General features: G+C 44.1%; 1 protein-coding gene across 1 annotated transcript in view; it reads right to left on the bottom strand.

Annotated features, from left to right (window-relative positions):
* LOC111152678 (ATP/GTP binding protein like 1) overlaps positions 1-23,663 on the bottom strand; it is a 438,273-nt gene that overhangs the window by 376,495 nt on the left and 38,115 nt on the right. Inside the window, exon 5 of the mRNA XM_022511237.1 lies at positions 1,147-1,184. Coding sequence (XP_022366945.1) covers positions 1,147-1,184 — 38 coding nt within the window. The remainder of the gene's footprint in view (positions 1-1,146; positions 1,185-23,663) is intronic.

Here is a 23,663-nt window from a genome sequence, read left to right as displayed (position 1 = left end):
CCAAGATGCCAGCCTGGGGCAGGCTCCTTCCTAACCTGCCTGTAACCCACAGGTAACACCTCCTCTTCTCTCCTATCTCAAGGGCTGTGACCTCTCACTCTGCCCTCCCCCAAGCTGTTATGAAACCCTCCGTTGCACCTGCAGGCCCGAGAGCCGTGAACACGCCTGTGTACTGTATCACGTTCCAAATGACCACATGAATTCAAGCTTTAATTTCTTCTTTTTCTTCAGCCTACAAAAGGAAGTGCTACATGACAGGGCTCTTTCTCTGTGCTGAGAGTTGACAAAGATCTATGGTTGGGGGAGAAGGTGTTATTTTTATTTATTTATTTATAAGTTTTATTAAAGTTCACCTATTACCCACAGGCCTCGGGCTCCCTATAGAGAAACAAATATCACAATTGAAGGAACGGGTTTCCAAGGCTCCAAATTAAAATAGATGAAAAGGTAAGGAGGGGAAAAAAAATAAAAACGTTACACTAAGACTTCTTTGCTCCCAAACGCATGGTGCCTTCTATTATACTGCACACATGAAATTGACTCTCAATGTAATTAGACCAGGACTACCAGGCAAAAAAAAAAAAAAAAAAAAAAATCTTCAAATTATTCAGACCCCCAGAGCTATTCTTTTGCAATCACTCAAGTGACTGAGAAGAGAGCCAACTTTTTAATATAAATTTGTTATTAGAATCTACACTGTCCAAACGATTCCCAACACCCCACCTGCCCGAGAATACAGAGTCATGAACTGGGATCAGAAGCAAAAGCAAGAGTCCTGCTTCCCACATGCCCAGTGTCATCACCTTTTCTTCTACAGAACAATCCTGCTGGAACGGGACCTTATTCCAACAGTGCTCCTGTCAGAAGGAACTGGAGAGTTCCTCGGATCTGCAGAGGACAACACACTCCCTTTAGAGCAAACCGCCTTGATGGCACTGCACTCACGCACACCCCTACGGACAGATACTCACTCTCGCGCTGCAGCCTGGCACTTGGAACAGCCATAACCCTCTCCATCTCACCCCCGAAGACCCAGGAATGGCTCTATTGCCTTCCAGGTTGAAAACGAGCCATGGAGATACAGAGAGCATCTCTCACTGAACTCGGAGGGGAAGGAAATGACCCCTTTCCAGAAGAGGTGCTTACTGGATTCCAGCAATGCTGCCAGGACTTCGGCGGCTGCCCTGGGGAAAGAGAAAGAAAAGTGAAAAAGTCAATGTTCAATGGTCTTTTTGTCAGCCCATGGATCCCAAAGCCAGCAGGCTCATTGCTGCCACCTAACAGCCACATTTTTAACCAGGGAGCAGGCATGCCATTGACTGCACCACTAACCATTAAAGAGGCACAAAGGCAGAAATTGCTCCAAGCAAAGTGTCTGTCTTGAAAATGGGTCTCAGGAGTCCCCGCTGCTGCTGAAAATACCTTCCCCTCCCCATCCTGCCTCCCACCTTCCGCCACCTTCCTTACCCTACGCTTCTTGTATTTCTGTTGTACATCCCTGCCAGGGCTCTTGTTAGTCTCTTGGTTTCTACTTGGGAACCCTGGCGACTCTGGAGGGGGAGCTGGGAGGGGCTGGGACGTGGGCTGAGTGAAAGCGCTGCAGTGAGAACTGCTTCAAACACTCGTGGCCCTGGGGACCCACAGGAAAACATTCACAGGTTGGAAAGCAGTGCTGGTTCCTTACGTGGGGGGCGGGGGGTGGGGTGGACAGTTATGTCATGATTTTTCTGTTTCATTCCATGGAAGAATTTCACAACCTTTGCAGCAATGGGAGACAGATGAGAATGAAAATCCTCTGGCCCATGTCTTCGTGACTTTTCAGTTTGTACCCTGAGCCTGAGAAGGTCGTACAAAGACCCACTCACTGGACAGAAGAAAACTTCAAGGTTAAGGACACAATGGTGTGATTCTGGAAGGGAGAGTTTATTGCTTGGTTTTTTTTTTTTTTTTCTTTTTTAAGAAAAGGAGTATTCTGCACAGTTCTAGTAACTCATCCTTAAGGCCTGTTAAAGAGTGATCTGTTTCCCCACCAGCACCCCCAACCCTGAGTACTGGGGGAACAGGTCAACAAGGCTGGATCACCCTTCCAAGATTACAGACATGTAGACAGAGTGGGACCCCCCACCCAGGACCCGCACTTCCCACCCCTGTTCCCTGCACACCTGTTATTCTCCTGAGTCTCCCACACTGGCCCTGCCCTGATCTCTGCCCACTTGACGAGCGACACTCCTCTTTGCAATGTATTATCTAATACTGAGCAACAGAGAGGCAGTAAAAATAAAAATAATGAGCTTAAACTAAACTAAACTGAAATAAAAACCTAGCAGTTAGACATCAGGGCTACCCACAACCGACAGAAGAATCCTATGGTATCAGTGTCTAGGACTCACCAGCCTCAATGCAAACCCATGGCAGGGGTGACCCCCAGCTCCGAGAGAGCAGCACAACCACACAGCACTCGACAAGAAGGTGAGGCCAGTTGTCACCGATGGGCCATTTCATTTATCCTTCCCGATCATGTTTTCTTCTAATCACCTTTTGGCTTCTTCAGCCCTTCTCTTTATAACCCCACATGATCTGGCAACCATGAAATTTAAGAAGAAACATACTGAAGGACCCCTGGATGGCTCAGTTGATTAAGTGTCTGCCTTCGGCTCAGGTCATGAGCTCAGGATCTTGGAATCGAGCCCAACACTGGGCTCCCTGCTCAGCAGGAAGTCTGCTTCTCCCTTTCCCTCTACCCCTTCCCCTGGCTTGTGCTCTTTCTCTCTCTCTCTCTCTCTCTCAAATAAATAAATAAATAAAAATCTTAAAAAAGAAACACATGGAAAGAGTAACTGCGAGGCCCAAGACAGTGTGCAAATCTAGGAGCCACAGTATACAAGGCCGGGGTTGGGCTGGTGCAAGAGGAAAATCAGTCCTGGGGTTCTGGTGGGTAGTAAAGTGGCCACATCAAGGGGCTCAGCAGAGAAGGAAGCATGGAAAGAAAATACCCAGCCCCATCCTGGATCACAGGCCCGGTCTGTGAGGTGACCCTGTGTTTCTGACTTGCACAGCACTTTTGTTTTGGGGAGTTCGCTGCAGAAGTAATGATCCGTTAGATCATAGTTTTATGAGGGACACACGAGAGGTGGGGAGGAGGGGCAGCAGGCAGAGCAGTCAGGACAACGTGAGGCAACAAGGCCAGCAGACAAAAGGGTGGCGTGGAGGAAGAATGGGGAAAGAAGGGTTGAAGGGAAGCTTGGAGCCTGGCTGCTGGAAGCGCGAGGCTCCCGAGCGCCACACTTGGCAGGCTGAGTCACAACTTTCATGCCAGCAGGTAAGTTACGTGCACACGATGTCGGAGAGTGACTGGTGGAGTGGACAGTGTCAGTACGGCTTGGTTACCCTCTGATGCTGACCAGAAGATTCGAGGTGGCTCCCAGATCCAAACCCTCTAGAGAATACCTAGTAGCATGACAACCTAGCAAATAACTACGAATCCAGACAGTCACATTATATGGCAGGAAATACATGGTAACTGTCGTAGTAGTCAAAGAGGCGAGGCTGATTCCTGAGTAACAAGAAAAGATTTCCTTCTTCTCAGCTCCTAATTGGGGATCAATACATAATGCAGTGTGGGGCGCCATTAGGGCAGTGATGGACATAAGGTTTGAGACCATAACCCAGTATCCTAAAAAGATCAGGTGTAAGTCCACAGGTAATAAGCCACTGGATTCTTTTTTTTTTTTTTTTTTTTTTTTTGATCAAAGGGTGGTGGCAAGGATGGAAAAGTGAGGTGAAGGTTGTAAGCAAAGAATTCGTAGGACTTGAGGACAGGCTAGTTGTGGAGATCAAAGTAAAGGGAATAGCTGGTATGGCCCGAGATGCTTAGTCCACGTAAATGGGAGAACAAGAAAGACGTTAAACAGCTAAGGAGAGAAACAGAGGTGTTGAGAGAAGATAATCATTTCAATCTGGGACATCCTTAGCTCAGGATGATGGGCACAGAGCTACATGGAACTTCTCAGAATCATGCTAGAAGCACAAATACAGAATTCTCAAGAGATCTGGTACTGGGGATAAGATTCAGGAGTCACTCTAGTAGCAATGACCCTTGAAGCCAAGGGAACAGACAATATCTGTGAAGAAATGCAGTACAGGGTTGGCCCCCAAAGCATCTATGTTAAAAGTCTCAGAGAATGTGCAGTCAAGGAGGTAGGAGGAGAGGGGATGAGGGGGTTCTGTTTTGAAACAAAAAAGTTTACCAGTCAGGAGAGGTCCCTGGAGATAAACGAGTCCCCAGCCCCAAAACATGGAGAAACAGAATGACCAAATCTTTTCTTGGAACTGAAATATTCTGTAACTCAGATGGCTTTGATCTAGAAATTGCCACCTACAGAGTTTATCGATATTGTTGTTTAATAAATTACCACAAACTTAGCAGTTTCAAACAGTACTCATTTATCTTACAGTTTCCATGGGGCAGGAATCCATGGCTTAGCTAAATTCTCTGTTTACAGTCTTATGGGCTGTAAGCAGATGGGGACTCGGCCAGGGCTGAGTCTCCATCTGAAGGCTCCGCTGGGGAAGGGTCTGCTTCCCCCCTCAACCCCCTCTCAGAGGTTGGCAGTGTCATTTCATTGCAGCATTGGTGCTGAGGCCCCTGGCGTCTTGCTGTCTGTTGGCTGAAGACCATTCTCGGCTTCTAGAGGCTACCTGCAATGTGGGCTTCCCCAACATGAAAACTTTCTTCACCAATAGGGAGAGTTACCATAGTGCGTGTGTCAACAAGACAGAGTCTTGAACAACACAACATAATCACAGCACAAACATGTCCTCACTTTTCTCATATTCTTTGGGTTAGAAGCAAGTCCCAGGACGCCCCCGCACTCCAGGGGAGTAGAATACCAGGAGATGGGATCGTGGGGTAGAGGGTGTCTTCAGTTACATGCACCACACAAAGCTTCTCGCAGTTGTTAGCATTCAGGTACCAGGATCCTAATGTTCTCTACATCAAGCCAGGACCCTCCCCAGTCCTCCCCTTCCCAGAGAACGGAATACTACTTTTTGAGAAACTGAGCTTGCATCTTCCTTAGCCACCTGACCTCACCACCTATGTCTGGGCACACGCTCAAACTCCTCCATTTTGACATCTAGACTGCTCTTAAGTTGTCCACTCCTTTTGATTTCTGTTGTTTCTGCCCTAGTCCAAGTGCATGGAGGTCTGGGACCTCAATGAGAAATGTGATTTCTAGAGTTTCTAGAGTTATTAGCCCTTGGTTGAAATTTACAGTTTAATTTCCTGCATAAGAAATGCAAATGAGCTACATGATCATTTTAGAAGAATCAGAAAATATAGTTAAGCATAAGAAAGGGAATAAATGAAAATCACCTATCACTCCCCTAACTATTGCCATAACCCCAGAACAAATCCACCCCTATGCACTCTAGGCCCCCTTCAAATTGTTCTTCAAGTTGCAACTAAGGGGATCTTCTCAAGAACACCCGGTTAGGGCACCCTCCCATTGCTACCCCACACCCAATCTTGCTCTTGGATGAAAACCCAAATCCGAAACGTGGTCCAGAAGGATCTACCAAGTCTGCGTGCTGCCATCCCTCCACCTAGCCTTGTCCCACATCACCCTCTCATACTGTCTGTATTTCCGCCCCTTCAGCCTTTTGCCAAGCTTTGGAACATGTTCCCATCACTTATCCTCTCTCCTTGCTAATCCTCTCCTAAAATGCTCTAGGCCTTCCCTTTTCCTTCACCTGTAGCTCATACCTCATCCTTCAAATCCTAATTTAGCTGTTACCTCCTCTGGGAAGCCTTCCCTGACTGCCAGTCTAGGCCCAGGTCCTTTATTGGTGTGTTTATCCTTTCTTCCCCCTCTTCTCATTGCACAATTCAATTTGTAATTATTCGCTCAGTTGTGTCTATTAATGTCTGACTCCTCTTCCAGTCTGCAAACTCCAGAAAACAGGAAACTTTCATTTTGCATTATTCTACCCCCACCATTTAATAGTATTTGAATACAGAGCACCATCAAATATTCATGGAACTTTCTCCAAAAATTAGGCTCTGGCCCAGGCACTTTAAATGTGCTATTCATTCATCGAACAAATATTTATTGAGCACCTATGCTATGTGCTGAGATAAATGGATAAAGCAAAGATTTTTGTATTCGAAAGGGTTGAGTCAGCGTGAAAAAAAAAGTAGTTAATAGACCATATATTTTTGAATAGTACATTAAAGTTGCATTCTAAAATGTGATAAATGCTAAGGGAAAAACAGAAAAAGTAAAAACAGGGTAAAGACATCAGATGTACCAGGATGGGTTAAGATCTAAGAGATTGTCTAAAATGGGCCTCCTAGTGAAGGTAACGTCTCTGAACAGAGATGTGAAGGAGGAAACAAAGTTGTCATACAAATATCAGAAGCAGCCTATACAGACCCTCTGAATGACAACAGGCTGATTTGTTCGAGGAAAAGCAAGCTGCACAGGACTTCCTGAGCCAAAGAGGGTGAGGGAGGGGAGCGTTAGCTGAGGGGAGTAATGGGGACCATTCACGCAGCACCTGGAAAGCATGGCAAAGGCTTTCACTTCTCTGCAAGCAGAGCATTCCCTATAGGATTTTGAGCAAGTGAGCTAACATGTTTTAGGGTTTCTCTGGCTACTCTATTTTTTGAAAAGTAAATGAAAAAGGACTCCAGGGAAGCAAGAGTAGAAGCCAGAAACAGACTAGAAGAGAAACCAGTAGAAAGCTACAAGAAGCAAACCAAATACAGCAACAAACAAGAAGTGTTACATACCATGGTGAAGGGGCATTTATCCCAGGAACGCAAGATTGGTTTAACACCTGAAAATCAACCAATGTAATCATCCGCCATAATAACAGAATATGGGATAAAAACCACATTATTGTCTCAACCAACACAGGAAAGGCATTTGATGAAACCATCACAGTTTCATGATAAAAACGCTCACCACATTAGGGACAGAAGAGAACCTTCTGCACCTGATAAAGGGATCCACTTGAAACTCACAGCTAACGTGATACACGTAGAGAAAGACCGAATGCTTTTTCCCCCACGATCAGAAGCAAGCTAAGGATAGCCATCCATCCTCACTCACCACCTCTGTTCAACGTTGTACTGGAGGCCGTAGCCAGGGCATTTAGGAATGAATGAGTGACTGGCATACAGACTGGGAAAGAGGAAGCAGAGTGATTCTCTACTTACAGATGGCTTGGTTTTGTACATACAAGGTCTAAAAGAATCCACCAAAAAACTATCAGAATAAGTTCTGCAATGTGCCACCAAAAAAAAAAAAAAAAAAGTGAATTGTGTGGAATATTACTCAGCCATCAAAAAGAATGAAATCTTGTCATTTGCAATGACATGGATGGAACTAGACGGTATTACGATAAGCAAAATAAGTCAGTCAGAGGAAGACAAATACCATATGATTTCGCTCATATGTGGAACTGAAGAAATAAAACACATGAATATAGGGGAAGGGGAGGAAAAATAAATAAGAGCAGAGAGGGAGGGAAATCATAAGAGACTCTTAACTCTAGGAAACAAACTGAGGGTTGCTGGAGGGGAAGAGTGGAAGTGGGGGGATGAGGTCACTGGGTGATGGGCATTAAGGAAGGCAGGTGATGGGATGAGCACTGGATGTTATATGCAACTGATACATCGCTAGTTTCTACCCCTGAAACCCATAATACACTAAACTGAATTGAACTAAACTGAATTTCAGTAAAAAAAAGTTTTTCAAAAGTCAATTGTAGCTTGTATACTAGCAATGAGTAGTTCAGAAATGAAAATTTTAAAAAAGCAATCTCACTTGTAATGGCAGCAGAAAGAATAAAATTCTCAGTAATAAACTGAACAAAAGAGACCAAAGGCTTTTACACTGAAAAACAGAAAACATTGTTGAAAAAATTTTTCAATGTTAAAATAAACAGAAATTACCTAAATTTCAGCTGTCACCAAACTACTGTTATCAACCCCAAACCAGTGCACCCAGACACACTCGCGGCCTCCTTTAAACTGTTCTTCGGATACAGCTAGAGTGATCCTCTCAAGAGGAGTGTCGATTTATTTTGAATTTAGAGCTAACAGGACTTCCTGACAGCTTAGTATGAGAATAACATTAACTCAGTTATTTCTCTAATGATCCCCATTTTAAAGATGAAGGAACTAATCATGGTACATGAACCTGCCCGAAGAAACGTTAGGAAGCAGCGGAGATGGAATTTGGCCTTGAGTCCGTCTGACCCCAACCTCTGGGCACTTAACCCCACCACTGGGCCCACAGAGCTTTCAGAGAGAAAGAGAAAAGTGGTCAGAAAGAAGGAAGGGAGCAGTCCTAATAAGTTAACCCTAAGGTCTCTCGAGAGCTGGCTGCCTAGATACCAGGGTGTAGCAGCAGAGACAGAAAGTGGTGGGGGGTGGGGAAGTTGGTTAATAACAGGTGCATAAAGCAGGAGGACGCTGACAAGGGATAGAACACGTTGCCTGCAGAGCACAGGCGCCCAGAACGCCATCTGTCACAGCCCGGCCTCCTGCCCGGCTTGAGAGAGAGTAGCAGGATGAATAAAAGCAGGCATGCACACGCGCGCACGCACACACACACACACACACACACACACACACACACACACAGGGGGCTGGGTTACCAAGGAAAATGAATGGCAAATGGATCTTGCCAATCACCATTTTCAAGGGAGAGACGACAAAACAGAAATGCAAACCAAGATGGCCCCTGCATCATGAAAGAAAAGAAAAAACCATGAATGCATAGTGCACAGTGCAAAGGTTGAGCCCATCTTGTGCCCAGCACAGAACAAGTCCCTCTTTCTCTTGGGGGGGGGGGGGCAGGGAGGAAGAAAAACAATCCCCGCTCTCCAGCTCTACCCAGATGCTGCCGAAGACAGCTCGAGGGAGCCATCATCCATCCCTGAAAATTTTTTGAAAGATTTTATTATTTGAGAGAGAGACAGAGATAGCAACAGAGAGAGTGACAGAGAGCACAAGCTGAGAGGAGAGGGAGAAGCAGACTCCCCGCAGAGCAGGGACACCCCTCCACCCCCGCTGCAGGGCTCAATCCCAGGGATCATGACCTGAGCTGAAGGCAGAGGTTTCATCGACTGAGCCACCCAGGCGCCTCCATCACCAAAAATTTTTATAAGAGAAAGCGAAACCCAGACCTCAGCCTGGCTTGTTGAGTAACGGTCAGCAGGGAGTGTGACAAGAGGTTGCGAGCAAGGCTGGGAGGACCCTGCCCGCCTGGTCAGAAGCAGCAGCTCTGCGAAGCGGAAACGGTGTTCAAGTACTTTCAGATCCAGGGGCAACAGCATGAGGATCAAGGACTCAGGCAAAAGCTTTGGAGACTCCCCAAGGCCAGGATGGGGAAGATGAATGCTTGAGGGGAAAGAAGGGTGGGGATTCCAATAAGCTCTTGCACATTCCGGGGAGTCTTTCTCTACATGGGGGTGTAAGTCTCACGTTAGCACTTAAAGCAAATATTACCCTTGAGCTTTCTTAAATTATTCATAAAGTAAAATATACAGGGATGTGTGACTATAATCCTCTACTGTAACACATATATAAATGTATAATGAGTACAGTATGTAATTATGCACATATATGCAAAATAAAATGTGACAGAGTGTTTGCTATATTGCTACAGTACAACTGTTGCTCTAGCACACACTTAGTCAAACCCATGTGATACAATCCACTCGAGAAATGTCTGGGTGCACAAAAGGGGAGATAGGATCCCCAGTTCACTGCAGAGCACAGAGCAGGGACCCAACAGAGAGTTTCGGAATAGTTCATGAATGCATCAAAATGCACCTGATTTTGCTCCAGCTGAAGGACAGAGCAAAGACTGGCCTGACCATTACGGTCTGTCTGGCTGAGGTATAACGGGGGCCCCATGCTCGGTACCACGACTTAGCGCCCCCCAGCACCAACACAACCAGCACTGCAAAAGATGGCCATTCCCAGAAAGAGAAATATTGTTAGGATTCTGTCCACTTACATGAGCCACCTATTATGGGCAAATTCATAAGCAGATTCAAGGCAATCTGGGGCTGGAGGGAGGGGGATGGGAGCTATTCCTTAATAATTACAGAGTTCCGTCTAGGGTAATGAAAAAGTTTTAGCAATAGGCAGTGGTAATGCTTGCACAACACTGGGAATATAATTAAGGCCACTGAGTCGTACACTCAAAAATGGTTAAAATGGTAAATTATATGTTATGTGCATTTTACTAGAAAAAAAAAAGTTGTCATTGGATCTAATGGTGAGTCATCTCTCTTCAAAAAACCACTTGGGTCTTTTGGGAAAGAAGGGGTAAAGAGGATGCAAAGGCCTGCAAAGTGCTCCCTCTCTTGGCAGGACATGGGAATTGCACCAGAAACGTTCACCCTTCCACCCTGGCTGGGGATTCCCCAGCCGGAGTGAGCATCAGGATCCTCTGAAGGGCTCGTTAACACAGGGTGGGGGGCCACATCCCCAGAATTTCTCACTCAGGAGGTCCAGGGTGGGGGCCTCAGAAATCACACTTCGACTTCTCAGGAGCTGCTGCTGCTGGTCTCCAAATCACTCTTGCACACCACAGATCCAAGCCGCCGGTGCTCAGTAGACCTGGCTGAGGGGAACACTCCCGGGGCCATCTTCCTTTCAGACCAAATGCTCAGGACCCTCAGTGATGCCTCCTGCAGGTGCCACAATTGCTGGACATCCAAGCAAAGATTCATGAACATCCTTCTCTCTGAACTAAAACTAAGGGCTTAAAAGCAGATCCAAGAGTTTTCAGAGGCTCTTTCCAAACTAGAGCCTGAGGTTCAGATGGTAGAGGCCCTTATTCACTTACATCTGTCTCAAAGCCCTACTGTGACTGGGGGCGCAGTTCTTGACTGACGGGATTAATGCCTGTGAATCCCAACATCCTTAGAGTAGTTCTCTCTTCTAGAAATCGCAGTCTTCACTAAACTCTGATGATGGGGGTGCCTGGGTGGTTCAGTTGGTTGGGCGGCTGGCTCTCGATTTCAGCTCAGGTCATGATCTCAGGGTCATGGCATCCAGCCCCCCGTCAGGCTCCACATTCAGTGGGGAGTCTGCTTGAGGATTCTCTCTCTCCCTCTGCCCATAACCCCCCCCCCAGCTCTCTGTCTCTCTAAAATAAACATTTTAAAAATAAAATTTAAAAAAATAAACTCAGATGATAGCGGCAATCCCACTTCTTTAAAGGATTTGGGTTTATTGCCAACAAATCCAACAGCCTCCCAGAGAACGTGAGACATGTGATGCTCTTGAAATTCCCCTCCACACATCACGGTCTGGTGTTTTCCTGTTTTTCCACAGGTTTGACACAGACTTTCCACTCTCTAGAAAGCCTTCCTTCCCTCTGTATCTTTTCCCATCTAGCTAACTCCTACCCATCTCCCCACACCCAGCTCAAGTTCCAGCCTCCATAAAGGTCTTCCTCTGAAGAACTTTATCTTCACGCAGCCTTTGTACAGTAACACAGACATGATCTATTTGTATATTTAGGTCCACATTCAGCTCGAAGCTCTTGGAGGACACAAACTATGTTATGATCTTTTAAGTCTGAACACTTACCATAGCTCCTGCTCCATAGTCATTTTTTAAATATACGTTTGGTGTGTAAATAAATTAATAAGAGAATAGGCTGTAAAAGTCTTCAGCGAAACTTAAATGTGCCTTAATTGTAACCCCATATTATCTCCAGAAACCACATAAAGTAAGTATCACAAAGAAGGTTTTTGTTTTTGTTTTTAAGGATACCAGGAGTGAGTTGGAGTGGTGAAAGGAGGGCAAGGGAGCAAAGAAGTTACTGGGTGGGCAGTGGGTACAGGGTGCTGCTAGGCAGGTTGCTCAGCTCTGCTGAGAACAGGGACATGGCCTAACGATTCCTCCAGGGCAGGTGAGAAGCTTGTAGTGAAGCCTACAGTAAAGCTACCAGTGGAGGCCCCCTGCTTTGTTTCAGACTCTCTCTAGAGAGCCTGGATATCTTCCCAGACCCCCCACCACTATAAGCCTCAGCTGTCAATCTTCACCCAGAAGTGCCGTGGAAAGTTTGATGGCTTGCCTAGACGGCAGGGGAAGAAATTTTTCTTCTACGTTTAGCTGTTTTTCTATTCCACTTGGAATTACTAAGTTATTTTCATGTATTGTACCCTGAGCAAGTCTTGACCAAAAGGATGGAATGGTGAGTGGATGGACAGAGGGATGCCTGGAAAGACAGCACAACAGATACAGGCTTCTCATTCTAAGCAAACTTGTAACATGAATTCACGTGCCCTCCTCCCAAAACTCCATTAATTTCATTGGGGAAATACAAAGACAAATAATTCCATTAACTGTGGAGGTAGTGGGAGGGGGAAGTCATCAGGCAACTAAAGGTTTTAACAAATTTCGGAAGATAAGAACTAGAAAGTCTACTGATGAATGAGCCTGGGAAGGAAACCACAGCTATGATGGGACAGCAGAGAAAGCCAGAGCACACATAGGGTTCCATCTCTCAATCAGAAAGCCAGAGAAGCTGGGGACCAAAATTCTATCTATCTACTCTCATCTGAAACAACAGTTTCCTTTTTTTTTTTTTTAAGATTTCTTTATTTATTCTGAGAGACAGAGGGAGTGTGAGAGTGGGAAGGGGCCGAGGCAGAGGGAGAGAGACTCTCAAGCAGACTCCCTACTGAGCATGGAGCCCAACGCAGGGCCCAATCTCAGATCATGACCTGAGCCCAAACCAAGAGTCAGATGCTCAACCGACTGAGCCACCCCCGAGCCCCAGCAATGGTTTCTTACTCCTGAGTGATAGACAGAAACCTTATAAGGGAAGTACAAATTCAGACTGCTGTTTCTGGAATCAATATCCTAAGGAACGAGCCTTACAACAATACTTTCAACACTGAGTTATCATTTAAAAGACAAGTGTTGTATCTATCTCAGGTGAGATGGTACACGGCGACTTTCAAATACAAGCACAGCATTTTTTGATGATGTGATGCTCTCCAACTGCTGAGAATGTGTTCTGTCTAGACTGGCAAACACAGACTACACCACAAAACATTTCCACACATTTTGCATTCCCCTTAGCCTCTCGGAGCCCTTTTTCTTCTTTTTTTTTTTTTTTCAGTATTTCATTCATTTATTTGACAGAGAGAGAGAGATCACAAGTAGGCAGAGCAGCAGGCAGAGGGAGGGGGGAAGTAGGCTCCCCGCTGAGCAGAGAGCCCGATGCGGGACTCAGATCCCAGGACCCTGGGATCATGACCTCAGCCAAAGGCAGGGGCTTAACCCACTGAGCCACCCAGGTGCCCCTCTCAGAGCCTTCTGAGGGGATTGTTGGATAGTCATTTATGCCCTCACCTCAGACCCATTACGCAACCTAATCTTCTCCAGGGAAAGGATGTACCCTAGTAAGTCTTGTAACACCCGACACCAAGGCTTTTGCATGGGGTAGGTCTCCAGGGATGTTGTCTGAATGAAAGTTTACCAGCTTCCAAATCGTGGGGTAGAGAACAATTTTGCCAGTACAATGGGCTGGCCTCTTTACCTGGGTTCTCAAAAACACCATAGGGAATAAGGACACTGAGGCTTTGCTATGTTAAGGATACTAATATGTTGCCCTCAACATAACAGAAGGTTCTTTCTGGTTTTGAAAGTGGATTGGTAGTCACTGAATCCACTGAGCAGTCACCATGTGGCAAGCTCCATGCCAAGCCCTTACTTCCTTATTTCAAATCTTCTACAACAGATCTGAGGTTGTCCCATTTTACTATGAAGAAACTGAAATTGGGGAGATGAACAAACTTTCTCAGAGCAGATATTTAAAACCAGGGGGGCTTTTTTGAGATTTTATTTATTTATCTGTCAGAGAGAAAAACAGAGATCACAAGCAGGGGGAGTGTCAGGCTGAGGGAGAAGCAGGCTCCCCACTGAGCAAGGAGCCTGATGCGGGACTCGATCCCAGGACCTTGGGATCATGACCTGAGTCGAAGGCAGATGCTCGACCAACAGAGCCACCTAGAGTCCCTAAAATCAGGTTTTCTGATTCCAAGTATGGTGCTGGTTCTACAGCACAATGACTTTCTTCCAAGAAATTGATTAAGAAAGAAAAGCAGAGGGGCGCCTGGGTGGCTCAGTGTGTTAAGCCTCTGCCTTCACTTCAGGTCATGATCTCAGGGTCCTGGGATCGAGCCCCGCATCAGGCTCTCTGCTCAGTGGGGAGCCTGCTTCTCCCCCTCCCTCTGCCTGCTTCTCTGCCTACTTGTACTCTCTATCTCTGGGTCAAATAAATAAAACCTTTAAAAAAAAAGAAAGAAAGAAAGAAAGAAAAGCAGAGGGACACCTGAGTAGCTCTGGATGTCAGCTCAGGTCTTGACCTCAGGATCGTAAGTTCAAGACCCACAGTGGGTTCCACACTGGGCATGGAGCCTACTTAAAGAAAAACAAAGGAAGGCAGGTAGGCAGGCAAGCCAAGAAAAGGAAGAGGTGAGGAAACAGGGTCACATGTAAGTGCCCCTTCCTCCCCTGTCCAACACAGAGTTTAGTCTTCATGGAACTTTTGTGAGCAAGTTAAATGGATGGTCTCAAACTGGCCTTCTTTGTCTGCTGGCACCTCCCCCCATGTGCTCAGAACCACCTGCTCTAACAAAGGCCCTTAGGAGAGAAGGAGCTTCCAGCCCTCTTAGACCCATGCAGCATCTAAAGTGGCTGAGAGGACAAAGTCAAAGCTTCTAAACCTCCACATAAATGCATTTCAACAATAAAAAGGTGGCCCACAATTCCCAAAGTGGCCTGAGAGTTGGACACTTTCTACATTTGCAGATAAGCATCTTGATATCCTTCAGCCATCTGTAACCCTGCACCTCCCCACTGCTCTTCCCGCCCCGCCCTCCAGCCATGAGGTGTCTCAGGTGGTGCCTAATGCGTGCCATGGGGGTGGAGACGAAGACCAGATGCCATCACCCGATCCCTGGACAAAGCTTGCTCCGTGAAGCTGGTCAACAAGCAGTCTCTGCACGCTGAGAAAAAAAAGGTCTGTCAAGCCACTGAGTCCCAGAGTCATGTGACACCATCAACTTTGTGGACTGACAGATTTCTAAAAGTCAGGTTCTATTTAAAGCAGCTCCTACTCTGTGGTCAAACCTCTCAGACGTAGGCAGCAGGAAGCTGCATGTGCTTGTTAGTTAAACCGGTTTAAAAGACCAGGAAGATGACAGTCAAATGACATCTTTAATCAACACCCTGCCCAAGATGGCCTTCCTGGACATGAGAGCACAAGAAACTCTCCCTCTACCTGAGGGTGACATTTCATGGGTGACCCTTCTCTCTAGAGAAAAGAGGAAAAGATCTGGAAACTATATACACAGAATCACTCAATATCTTTCCTAGGTGTTAGTGGACCCATAGACAAGTCAACACTGGCTCTAGGTCACCTGTAGACCAGACTATCCCTACGTATTATTAAAATTGCATTAGCCAAGGGGAACCTGGGTGGCTGAGTCAGTTAAGTGTCTGACTTCAGCTCAGTTCAGGTCCTGGGATGGAGCCCATGTCGGGTTCCGGGCACAGCAGGAAGTCTGCTTGTCCCTCTGCCCCTCCCTCCTGCTCATTCTATCTCCCTCTCCCTCTTGAATAAATAAAATCTTTTAAAAAATAATTAAAAATAAATAAAATTAAATTGCATTAGCTGACTGTGATGGTAATAGTAGATACGCATTTTAATCATATATAATTTATTCACACAGGTTATATAACTGAATACATGCTTAATATACTTTTGATTATCAGTATATTAGTAGGTATATAATTGTACTTATTACCTCATTATTATATGCCATACCCTTGTAATACATGAAAGTGTTTGGGTGGGAATTTGAATAAGAAGACTATATCCTCTTTCCCAATTTAAAGAAGTCTCGATTCTTGGCGGCAACACCATGATGGAAATGAATGAAAATATGGGTGGCTATTACTCTTGCAGAATATGATGGAACTAAGAAGTACTATAAAGTTAACACCTTTGAGCAATGAAGCTTGGGGAGTAGCTCCCCCTCCAGGGTCTGTAATCTGGGTAAATGCTAAGTCCCCTTGCCTAGAAAGACAGGATAGATGGTATAAAAGAAGTGCAAAGGATTGAGTAGACTTGGGAAAGATATTTTTCCATCTAACTTTTTTAAATCAAGAGAGAAGTTCATTTTTTAAAAAGACTTATTTATTTGAAAGAGAGACCAAGAGAGGGGCAGAGAGAAAGGCAGAGAGAATCCCAAGCCAGCTCCACAGAGCGCAGAGCCTGATGCAGGGCTCCATCTCACGACCCTGAGTTCAGGACCCGAGCCAAAACCAAGAGTCAGACGCTTAATGGACTACGCCAACCAGGTGCCTGAGAGAAGATTCATTTAAAAAAAATTAACTCTCCGATCCATTGGTTTAAGGACTCAGCTTCTTTTTCTTTGCCTCGACTTCTACGTGCTATCCCCTAAAATAAACCCAACCCAAGTAAGGCTTTAAAAATGAAGAAATGAAAAACTTAAATTGTTAGACAAACCTTTCAAAATACCTAGTTGGAGGGTATCTGGACCTTCCAACAACAGAGTCAACAAACGGAGATGTGTGTGAAACAACGAACAGTGCATTCATATGGGAACTGGATTTACAGAATAATCTTTCTGTTGGAAATCAATCCAGTCCCCAAGTGAAGGTCATCTTTGTCTATGATAAATACAACAACATCTTGGCTTTTGCAAACTGGGTGGTTTTGTCAACTCCCAGGCATGTTAGAATCTCCTGTGTTTATTTTAACAACCCCAATTGGTAGGATTAAGTGGGCTTAAAGATTAAATGCCTTTCTAGGGTGGGTTTCCCACATTTGCAGTGTTTGTTGATGAACAGAATCAAATTCAAATAACATAAATCATGGGAAATAGTTTTCCTTGTAAACAACAGGAAAATGTTTAAACCTTTTCTAGGGAGGCCAGAATTTTTTATGTTGCCAAAACCTTGCTTATAAATTCATTAGTCAGATTTACTCTATTCAAGCTATGTAGCTTGTAGAAAAGTTCACCCAAGACAGACTAAGTCAGCAGCTGAGTAATGTCACAGTTTCCGAACAGTACAATGTCATGCATGAAAGAACCAAGTGTTTGGTCTCCTAAAGACTGGGACGTTAGCACTCCTGATACACATGCATCAGATGAGGACTATCCAGCACATGGTCATTCATTAGTGCCCTGAGTCATCTCGCCCTTTGGGTACCAACAGCCAACTACATATGGCTATGGTCAAAGGTCGTGAGAGCCTCAAAGAAGTTACGTCTTCTTTAGGACAACCTACAGGAGAGAGAGGGAAGCTGTCATGCTACAATCAGCAGGTCCAAGAGGCTATTGTGCTGAACACCAATCCCAGCAGATGCTGCGCGTTCACCAAAGCGTGGGAGCCCCTTCACACAACATCCTCCCGTACTGAGATGGGCTGAAGAAATGGTAATACGTCTCCATGACATATCTACACAATTTGTCCAAGGAACAGGGTAGCGCTCTGTGTTTTTGTTGAGTGAGAATAAACTGGAAGAACAGCAGGTAAAATTCAACCTTAAAAAGTAAAAGGTAAACAACAAAAAAGCAAGTGTGTATAATGGTATACACACGTATGTACACGTGAACATACGGGACCTTTGGTAAGCATTAAAAAGATGAGGAAAATACACCACAAATTCTATTGAGCAGCTCGAGGGCATGGCACTGGTATTTAAAAAGGAGCATTTCATAATTTTTCTAGAAATTATACTATTTTAATTTCCTATCATACTGCTGTGTATATCAGTCGGCCTGGGCTGCCGTAACAAAACACCATATAGACTGCACCGCCTAAAGAGCAGAAATTAATTTTCTTACAGGTCTGGAGACTAGGAGTTGGAGATCAAGGTCCACAGGGTTGGTCTCTGGGGAGAGCACTCTTCCTCACTTGCAGATGGCCGCTTTCCTGTACCACCTTCACCTGGCTTTTCTCGGGTGTGTGCACCCCCGTGATCTTTCTCTCTTTTCTTCTTCTAAGGCTACTGGTCTTATCAGATTAGAGCCCTACCGTTATGACCTCATTTAACCTTAATTACTTCCTGAAGACCCTATCTCCGAATATGGTCAGCTGCAATACAGTTAAGACTTCAACATATAAAAATTGGGAAGGACATAATTCAGTCAATGTTTCTTTAAAGGCCGTGATTAGCAGCCTGCCCAGCATTCATCTCCTTCCAAATGGAACCTCAATTTGCGCAGGTATCGACTTATCCCCCGTGTAGCCAGATGCTTCAGGGAGGGCTCATCCATCCTCCTTGCTACGGATTAGTTCAGCAATAAGGTTGAGACCCAATTCTAGTCAAAGACATGTGAGAGATAGTCTACTGGGGGATTCTGGAACAAGCTTCTTATCGCCTAAGAAAATGCCCCAGGAAGAAAGAGTCACTCCTTTTCTTAAGGATACTGTCATTTTAGATTTGAGATCTGCACCTGCTTCAGCCATCCTGTGACCGAGGTATAAAGTCAACACTGAATATGGCAGAGGCAAAGAAGGGAAAAACTTAACCCCTTCATTTTGTCACTGAGCCACAGATCAACTACCTACGGCTGACCTTCCAGACATGTGAAACAATAAAATTTCTTCTTGCTCAGATGATTATAAGACAGAGTTTGTGCCGTGCGCAGCCAGAGTCACCATAAATGATATAAGGGCTAAGAAATACTTAGGATGGATCTTTTTAAAGATTTTTAAAAGCCACTTTCTTTAAAAAAAAAAATCACTTTCTTAGGAATTTACAACATATGTCAGTGTACTAAAGACCGTCAAATCTGTTTTCAAAATCCTTTTGTATTTGAACCAGAGCTCCCTAAGTTTATATGCTTATGGGACCCTTTTAGTTCTCTTCAGTAAGTCTTATTATCTTCAACAAAAGAAAATAATTGTTGAAGGACCCCCCCCCCAGGTCATAGCAGGGGTAGACAGAGCAATGTGGGAAAATGAAAGTCTGCACTGAAGGGACTAGAAGCAAAAATTCCCTAAAGAGGAAAAGAAATGCTTGAGGGACTTTTAAAATCTGGGATGTCCGTTTTTGTTTGTGGGGTTTTGCTATACTGCCCTGAAGTTTAATGACCATCACAACTGTCTTCGGTCCCAAGTCTTCAGTAAAATCTACCATGCAGACATTTATCATTGAACACCAGGGGTAAAAAGAAACTTAATTTTCTACCAGGTTTGGAGTTAAATTCCACTTTGATCCAAAGGACATAGAATCCCAGCAAGCCAGATGATTTTCAGACTTTCAAGGATCTGTCTACTAATACTACATACAAATGCTATACATATATATTTTATTAAGATATATATTTTTATATATATATGTACATATACACATATATATTAATTTTCTAGGCATCATGGGGATGCCTAGAAATATGGGGATATTACATTTGGGGCTCATCTGATGAATCTCATAAGCTAAACAATGTTAAGTAAATAGTAAATACTAATTAAAACTACCAAATCCTAAGAAAAATAGACAATGCAACATGACCTCACCTTCACAGCCATCACAGAGAAAGGCATTTCTATACATGGTGTCTCATTTGGTCCAGGATGATCACAGGCAAATTCAGTTAATCAGAAATCCGAAACACCCAGCCACAAGACATTCATCGAGGTACCTTGCAGACACGTCATCATTACTATGATTTTATAAGTATTTATGGAATGTTATGATTCACATGTCTTTCTCTATGAATTTAGAAAACCCATCAGGACAGAGACCGTATCTATTTCTACTCACCATCCCGTCCCCAGTGCCTTACACAGGACCCAGCTTATTGTAAACTCTTAATAAATGTGTGATAAAAGAATGAATCCATCAGTGAATAAGGCATTTAAAAACTCTCACAGATCAACTGAAGAAATGAATCACTCATGTTTAGTTACTGCAATAAAGAATAAATATATGTCCATTATAAAATAATGTCTACAAGTTGAAGAGAACATGTCAAAGACAGTATATTTTTATCAGGTTCTGCAGAAAGACCTACATGACAAATTATGGAAATATCTATCTTTCCTTATATGTGTTTGTTGCCTAAAACTTGGTCGCTTGTTCATTTTATGCATATTTTGGTGGAGGTGGGACCAAGATTAAATCACACGGCAGAACTGGGGGGGCGTGGGGGGCAGTGCCGGCACTCCCTTTGGAATGAAGGGCTTCCTGTTCTGTGTCCGAGTACGGGCACATCCTCCTCTCATGCTGACTACCCAACAAGGGATCAGGAATCCATCCCATAAATCATCTTGTCTCTTGAGTGATCACCAAGGTCACCATAAGTTAATTAGTTGTAAAACTGGTTCATGTTTCAGGAAGTTAGATCTACGTACACAGGGACATAGACACAGAGCGTATTGATTTCCAGAACGCTTTCCTTCTAAAACCACCATCACGGAAATCCACAAGTCCATTAAACTGAACAAGCCTCTTTTTCGGATTCAGAAAGCAATGCTCCCCTCTGGCAGGGCACGTGGGGAGCAGAGGGAAAAACGTGGGAGGGAGATCTCAAGATTGCAGCTAAGTAGACACTGCACACGGCACACTATTAGTAAGGATCACTCTTTCTTCCTTTCTTTTCCTTTTTTTTTTTTTTTTTTTTTTTTTTTTTTTTTTTGAAAATGCCGCAGCGCAGACACATTTTGACAAATGAGTAGGATCATGGAGAACATTGAGGAAGATGATTAAGGGAGTGGAGTAAATGATATATGAGGAGAGAGGTTTTTGGAAAATCTAATTATGAAGCAACCCAAATGATGAGTTTGCTGAGAAAGTGCAGATGTACTTCAACTTGGCACTTAGCAGCAAACTCCAGAGCAGGTTAGGAACCCAAGGACTTGTTCCAACAGGATGTGAGGAGGAGAGAAAGGAAGAAATTAAAAGTGGGAATGTCAAGACCCAGCGTCAGGACAAAAGTCCTCACAGGAGAATGTGTTACTCTGTAAAGATCCTCCCCCAAGGCTGTCTCCTCTCCAGACAGAGGACAGCGAGCAGACCTCAGTTTCTCTCTGTGATGTCCCTCTCTTGGCCTGACGGGCTAGCCAGAAGAGTCCTGTCACTTCCAATTAGTGTGATTGTTTATTGCCAACAGCTCTGTGTTTATGATGGCAGGTGGTTAGAATAAATATGGACAATATTCCTAAATTAATAGATTCTGAACAACCTTCAAGCTCTGGCTAAAATGTTGACCTACCCTGAGAGGGAACCCCAGGAACTGCTCTTCACGGGCTGGATTTCTCCACGGTCTGAAGAAGCACAGCCCCTTATTCTGAGGTCTAACTACTTCTCCGTCCTGTCAAGGCTTTCCAGCACCCAAATGAGACTCATGGAGCCAGCCCCCTGCTCTGTGCCTGAGTGCAAGTCTTAAGCACCTTAGGTTTACCCATTAAGCAAAAATTACTCAGAATGAAGGGGTGGATCCATCTCAAGGGAACTATGGAGTCAAGACCGGAAAGAACCATGAGGAGCCAGAATGACACTTTCCATCTGCCACCTTCTCATTTGAAACAAATGGTTACATGGCTCTGTGGAACCGTTCTGAGTTCCAGTGGAATGAAGCAGTCTTTTCTTGATGGATCAACCTCCCATTCCTATGATGGTGTTCCTTGGCCCTGGGTTCTGGACTTAAGCTCTGCCAAATCCTCTAGCCTTCATATGGTCACCTCCTCTGCCGGGAAAGGAATGGTTTGGGGAAACGGGGCAATAGTAAGGGACCGATACACCTGCCTCTCAGTGACATCTCAAAAGAGAGCCAGGGACAGCATTCCCGTCTGGGACGAAAGGGACTCCCAAAATTTCCTTCGACAGCCATCACAATAACTTGTGTGATCAAATTTACAAATAAATCAAGGTGATGTTATATATGTGCTCATATTTATTTATCTTTCAAAAAAGCCAAATTAGGTTTTTTAAAAATAATTTTTAAGTACTCTCAAGCAAAAGAAAATGTCAAACAATCAACTATAAAATTAATCTATTTTTGGTATTTATCATGCCTGCTCTCAATAGAGAGGTGAGCTTTTAATAAAGGTAGCACCAAAACCAAAGGAAGCCCCTGCCCTTCCCAAAGACAAGGTCAAAGCAAAGTCTTTGAAGCCAAGAAGGTGGTCAGAAAGGCATGCACAGCCAGAGAAAAAAGACCTGCAGGTCACCTGCCTTTCCAACAGCCTAAGACACTACAACCCTGACCACAGGCCAAATATCCTCAGAAGGGCGCCCCCAGGAGGAACAAGTCTGACCACCATGTCATCAAGTTCCCCCAACCATGAAGAAATAGAAGATAACAAACAACACAACTTGTGTCCATTGTGGATATCAAGGAAAACGCACCAGATCAAACAGGCTGTGAAGAACTTTACGACATTGATGGGGCCAAGGTCAACACCGTGATCAGTCTCCTGACCACGAGGCTTTAGATGTTGCCAACAAAATTGAAAGCATCTAAACTGAGTCCAGCTGACTAATTCTAAAGATGGATATTTTCACCATAAAAAATTAAATAAAGACAAAAGATGAAATGAATGGGTGAACCAACAGACTGCTAAACAAGATGTATATGTACTACTGATCATACTACATATACTATTTTGTAACCAGGTGCATAATATAGTACTATTAATAATCATGCCCATGCTGTACATTAGACCTCCAAATTTCATTCATCTTGTGTAACTGAAATTTTGGACCCTTTGACCAACATCTCATCTCCCTTCCTCTGGTCCCCAGCAACCACCTTTCTACTCTCTGTTTCTTTGAGTTCCACTTTTTTAGATTCCACATATAAGTGAGCTTATGCAGTATCTTTGTCTCTCTGTCTGGCTTATTTTCACCAATAATGTTGTAAATGAAAAGACTTCCTTATTTTTTAAGGCTGAATAATATTCCACTGTGTGTGTATTCCACATTTTCTTTATACATTCATCCCTCAGTGGGCTCTTAAGTTATTTCCATTTCTTGACTATTATGACTAATGCATCAATGAATGTCAGAGTGCATACATCTATTTGGGGCACTGATTTTGTTTCCTTTGGATACAAACCCAAAAGTCTGACTGCTGGGTCATAAAGTACTTCTGTTTTCTAATTATTTGAGGAACCTCCATACTGTTTTCCATAATGGCTGCACCAGTCTACATTCCCACCAACAATGTACAAGGGCTTCCTTTTTTCCATATCCTCACCAACACTTGTTAACTTCTGTCTTTTTGGTAATATCCATTCTAAAAGATGTGCAGTGATTCTCATTGTGGTTTTGCTCTGCATTTCCCTGATGATTAGTGATACTAAGCACCTTTACACAAACTTATTGGCCATTTTTAGTCAACTAATCCTCTACCAGGGTGCCAAGAACACATAATGAGGAAAGAGAAGTCTCTTCAATAATTTGTATTGGAAAAACTGGATATCAACATGCAGAAGAATGAAACTGGACCCTTATCTCACACCATTTACACATTCAACTCAAGATGGATTAAAGACTTAACTATAAGACCTAAAAACGTGAAACAACTACAAGGAAACCTAGAGAAAAGCTTCTTGACGTTGGTCTTGACAACAA

The sequence above is a fragment of the Enhydra lutris genome, unplaced genomic scaffold (genome assembly GCF_002288905.1).
Source record: "Enhydra lutris kenyoni isolate GAN:26980312 unplaced genomic scaffold, ASM228890v2 scaffoldscaffold29, whole genome shotgun sequence".
NCBI lineage: Eukaryota > Metazoa > Chordata > Mammalia > Carnivora > Mustelidae > Enhydra > Enhydra lutris.
This window is presented reverse-complemented; position numbering and strand designations above follow the sequence as displayed.